Source organism: Ochlerotatus camptorhynchus, unplaced genomic scaffold (genome assembly GCF_037179485.1).
Source record: "Ochlerotatus camptorhynchus isolate MF236.1 unplaced genomic scaffold, CSIRO-AGI_Acam_v1.1 ptg000312l, whole genome shotgun sequence".
NCBI lineage: Eukaryota > Metazoa > Arthropoda > Insecta > Diptera > Culicidae > Ochlerotatus > Ochlerotatus camptorhynchus.
In genome coordinates this window covers 1,233,507-1,238,556 of record NW_027040800.1, presented here as the reverse complement: position 1 = coordinate 1,238,556, position 5,050 = coordinate 1,233,507, and the positions used below count along the sequence as shown (strand labels likewise).

The following is a 5,050-nucleotide window of genomic DNA, read 5'->3' as shown; positions in this document are numbered from 1 at the left end:
CCATCATATGTGATGTTGTCGGGTGACGAGAGAAGCCACAGAAGACTTGTGTGCCCTTTTCACATGTGGTTTTTGAAATGGGGTGAAGTTTTTAGATGGTTCCAAAAATATCTTCTAGTAAAGATTCAAGCAGGCTCAACACATGGTTCCAGAGATATACTGGAATCACCGTAAGATCACCATTCATGCTCCTAGGAAGACGCAATTGCTTGTCGAAAGGATTCTAAAGGAAGGTAAAGCAAGACTACGTGAGCGGTGGATGGCAACCTTGCGGTAGTTGGGATACCGTTAGCATGTTAGCACTTCAAATAATTCCGGAATATCTCTTGAGCTATTTGTCCTTGAACAAGTCCTTATGCATTATATATTATTGTTATTTTACTGTTGGTTGGCGAATTTATTGATTAAAAAAAATAGCAGTGTACTTTAGAGTGTATGTGTTGGCTTGACAGATCTACTTTATCGACTTTAAAAATAAATCGAAAAAATAAAACATCGCTCCGGGGAGGGAAGGGGGTGGTAATGTCTGTTACGGGTGAGTCCTTTTTTTTACTGGTTATGGATTGAGATTCGATCCGAAACTTGTGAGAAATGGAAGCCAACTCCCCTGCACTCGATCTCTCTAGGTCACGTCTCCTTGGTGGTTGAGCGTCGTTGATAAGTTAATGCATTCAACTGGAGAGAATCGCCCATGAAAATATGCTTCCACCTGAGAGTTAATTCCTGACATCTTCAAGTGGTGGATTTTTTTATTATTATTGTATGATTATTGACTGTACGGAAAAGGTCTGCATTAAGCGGGATTTAGATGAGGCAGGAGAGTTGAGTTCAACTCAAACCGATCTGGTCGTAGGCGTTCAATTGACTTGGCAACGAATAGAGCCAAACGAACTGTCAAAGCAAGAGCCATACGAGCAGCGCCTATCTTGATTACATTGGCAGTGTTGCTGACCCTCTCATAGTCTGCATGCTTCAATCAGATTTATTTTTATTGTTCGTGAAGTAACCCACAATGAAAACACACCAATATTTAATGTAACAACATTTTTTATTGTAATAGAATTGTTCATTATTGTTCGTGATCGAATCATGTTAACAATAAAATAAATGAAAAATACAATAAAAATCATTGTAACAACATTTTATTATGTACATTCATTGTACAGCTAGGTAGCAGTTTTGCCGTTTTCGGAAGGGTACAACATTATAACAATCATTTTTATTGTCGACAATAAATATTAATGTTAGAGCATTGTTTCCACTGAAAATTTCACTGTAATTTTTTTTCGGGTAGTGCGTGCCCCTCGGTATATTGTTTACCCACTAATGGGTGAAAAAACACTTGGAAATTTTATCGTCTCATTCCGTCATCGACCATTGGGAATGCAAAAAGTTTCTGTCCGCTTTTTTTTTTTAGCAAAAATGGACGATCTCCGGAAAAGGTTAGATTCCGAAACATTGGAGAGATTTACAGATAAGTCTATACAGTTTTATCCAACATTGTATTATAATATCTTCTGTAATAATTTTTTTTCGCTACACCTGTATTTATTTTCAATGTATATATTAGAAAGTTTTTTATATCAACGAGGACAAATAACCCAGTACCAGCATTCTCTATTTGAAGAAATGGATATTTTTGTACCCATTTTACGAAAAACACAATACATATAAGAAGATTGGTAAAAAAACACCCATTTATTGACAGATCCCCCATTTACACATTAATGAGTAAACCATAGTTTACCCATTAAATGAGGAGGGCCACTTTTACCGGATATGGGTGTTTTCGCGAAACATCGTGTATGGAACGCTTTTCTCCGAAAATCGCCTGTTTCCCTTGGAGTATTCTCACAGAGAACAGACATAGAGGCTCGAACAAAATTTCTCTAAAAACTTGAGTAAAGATTCCTATTTGACTTAAGCGCCAATAACGGCGACTTCCCCACTTAAAAACCCTCTTTGACAACATGATGGCGCTGGCGTTGTACAAATTACACTAGACACTAAGTGCTAGTAGCGCCAAGTGGCAATTTTCAACAGAAAATTTATCAATACTAGCGCCAAATTGGTCAAAAGTGGAAAATTTATAGAGAAAATCAGGAGATGCTAACACCACGTAACGGCGACGTTCCCACTTATTTTACACAAGTTTCTGACCGAACTTGAACGTCTGTTCTCTGTGCTTGGAGTATTCTGCAACCATCATCCATTTAACAGTTCTCACTTCGAAATGTAGGTGGCGAAAGCAAGACGCCGTTTGACTGTTCACCCTGTTTTATTCACAGCTTTCACCACACAACTGTCATTTGACGGTAAACAAAATGCTCGCACTTCGCAGCACATGTTGTGTTGTTGATCGTCCGGTTTGCACGTTGGTTCAGTTTTCCGAGATAATTTTCTTCGATTTTCCTTACAATCCAGCGCTAAAATGTCATCTTTTTTCCTGAAAGGGAAGCCCCGGACGGCTCCGAAGCGCAAGGTATTGGAGCTTTCGATTTCTTCGTTTATTTGAACCGATTAATGTGTATTTTTTTTATTTTCGGTTCCAGTTCCAGAAGCCGCAACCAAAACAGAAGAAAAAGGAAGTCTTAGGACGTAAAGAAAAGGACGAATCCGAGGAGGAAATCGACAGCGATGAGGAGGAGGAACAGACGGCGGTTGCCAGTGGCAAGCAGTTCAACTTTGAAGACGAGGATGAGGTATTCACGGAAACGGCCCAAGACAAGCGGCTGCGATTGGCCAAAAAGTATCTGAATGAAGTAGAGGAAGCGGAGCGGGCGCGTAAAGAAGATGGAGATATCCACGACAGCGTCACCGCGGTCCTGAAGGAGGATTATCTGGAGAGTATAGGCAGATTGTACCGGGAGGTGTCCTCGCGGTACACTGGATTCGATATGGAACGGGCGGTGAATTTGCGATACAAGCAGCAGCATCTGTCGCCGACGTGTCTGTGTTTGACTGACGACGATCGGTTTCTGTACGTCGCGAATAAGAATGGTATCATTGTCCGGTGGGACCTGGCCAAGCGGGGACGGTTGGCGGTGACAAAGGCTCAGAAGACGGCAGTTTTTGCGTTGGCCATTTCTCACGATTTGAAGTTTTTGGCAGTGGCCGATGGAACCAATGAGATCAAGGTGCTGGACGGAGCGACACTGGCACCGGTGAATACGTTGAGTGGGCATTCGGACGTTGTTACCGGGGTGGTTTTTCGGAAGAATACCCATCAGTTGTTTTCGTGCGCCAAGGATAGGACGGTGAAGGTCTGGTCCCTGGATGAGATGCTCTACGTGGAGACATTGTAAGTTTATGGGTGTGGGTTTGACTGATTTGGTGATTTTAATTGTCTGTTATTGTGATTGTAGATACGGTCATCAAACACCGGTTACCAGCATTGATGCCCTGTCCCGGGAACGGTGCATTACTTCCGGGGGAAGCGATTGCTCCATTCGCATCTGGAAGATAGTGGAAGAATCGCAGTTGGTGTACAACTGTCATCCTAGCACGGATAGCGTCGAATGCGTCAAGTTGATCGGCAACGAACATTTCGTGACCTGTGGAATTGATGGTTCCCTATCGGTTTGGAGTTCCGGCAAGAAAAAGCCCCAGAGTACGGTTCAGTTTGCCCATGGGAAGACGGCCAATGGGGAGGCGAATTGGATAAGTGCCATCGCGTCGCTTCTGAACACGGATGTGATCGCTTCCGGATCGTGCGATGGCTTCGTACGCGTTTGGAGGCTGATTGGAGCTAGTAAGACGATTGAACCGTTGATGGAAGTACCGGTGGAAGGATTTGTCAATGCACTCACGTTCAGCAACGACGGCAAGCAGTTGATCGTTTGTGTGGGACAGGAACATCGGTTGGGGCGATGGTGGACGCTGAAGCAGGCCAAGAATCGAACGCTCGTTGTTCCGCTGATTGTCAGTGAGGATGAGACGGCGGGTAAAAGGAAGAAGCCGGTTGATTTATAGATTTTCGTAATAAATGTTTGATGTAAGCGAGATGATGCGGTGATGGAAGTAGAAATGTCAGACATTCCGAACAGTTTTTCTTTTCGGACACGTTTTTAGCTTAACAAAACTCGATAGAAAGTACAATTATGTATATATTTCATCTATATATTATCTGGTTGGGTTTCTGATATACATCGTTTACATAGTCTCCTGGGGGACATGATCTACTTTGCCGGACCGGCTGCCCCGGTTCTACCGACAGCCGTCCAGCTAGCAAGCATGAGATGAGCTTACTTGTAACCTACATAATGGAAAACAGACACGCTACTGCAAGTCGTCTGTGTCTACACAATATTCTGCTTTGGTTTCATTTGGATGATTGGTTCTCTGTCTCATTCTGCCTCGGGGGAAAAATAAATATACAGGATATCTCAAAGATTAAAGCCTATACAAACGACACTTTCGCTCTGATTCAATACGTCTATAACAATACTCTGTCGGTGCAGCTCGAAAACAGTTGCAAGCTCATGGCGAGGGAAGAAGAGAGTTTGAGTGGGTTACGGGCTGGAGGGTTTGGTGCTTTACTACGAAAGCGCCCGACTATTATGGAGTTCAGTTGTTGTTGGTTTAAATTCCAATGTTAAATGTTAGGTACAGGGCATCGGTTTTTTTTTAATTTTCTCGCACGCTAAGCTTATTGGAACTTGGTTTATTTCCTTCTTGCAATTCCTTTATCTCAATGCGGGCAATTAACTGCACAACAAATCTCCCCCTCTCTGTATGGTTACAGACCACCTCCGGTTTTGGATTGTTTCGTTCTATTCTGCTGCACATTTATTTATATAAGTTTCTCTTCTCCTCTAATTGATCTGTCTTAAACTATGCTATGAAATGTAATTACTTTCAGTGTGTTGTTTTGGGTCCTCGTTTCTTTTCCTTATTGCAGTTTGCTTCCCCGACCGCGAGTGGATTGGTGAGATGGATTGTTCATTACTTTCTCTATAAAATTTAGGTTCAATCTCATTCAGTTACAAATTTTCCTCCATCGGCCCGAAAAACAGTCAATATAGGCTTCACATTACGGCTAAGGGAGAAG

The 5,050-nt window shown here is 42.4% G+C and overlaps 1 protein-coding gene across 1 annotated transcript; it reads left to right on the top strand.

The window, feature by feature from the left end:
* The first annotated feature begins 2,344 nt into the window (after nt 1-2,344).
* On the top strand, nt 2,345-4,001 carry U3-55K (U3 small nuclear riboprotein factor 55K). Its single transcript, XM_065229277.1, has 3 exons — nt 2,345-2,482; nt 2,553-3,301; nt 3,366-4,001. The coding sequence occupies exons 1-3, from the start codon at nt 2,432-2,434 to the stop codon at nt 3,970-3,972; spliced, it is 1,407 nt and encodes a 468-aa protein (XP_065085349.1). The 5' UTR covers nt 2,345-2,431; the 3' UTR covers nt 3,973-4,001.
* The last annotated feature ends 1,049 nt before the right edge of the window (nt 4,002-5,050 follow it).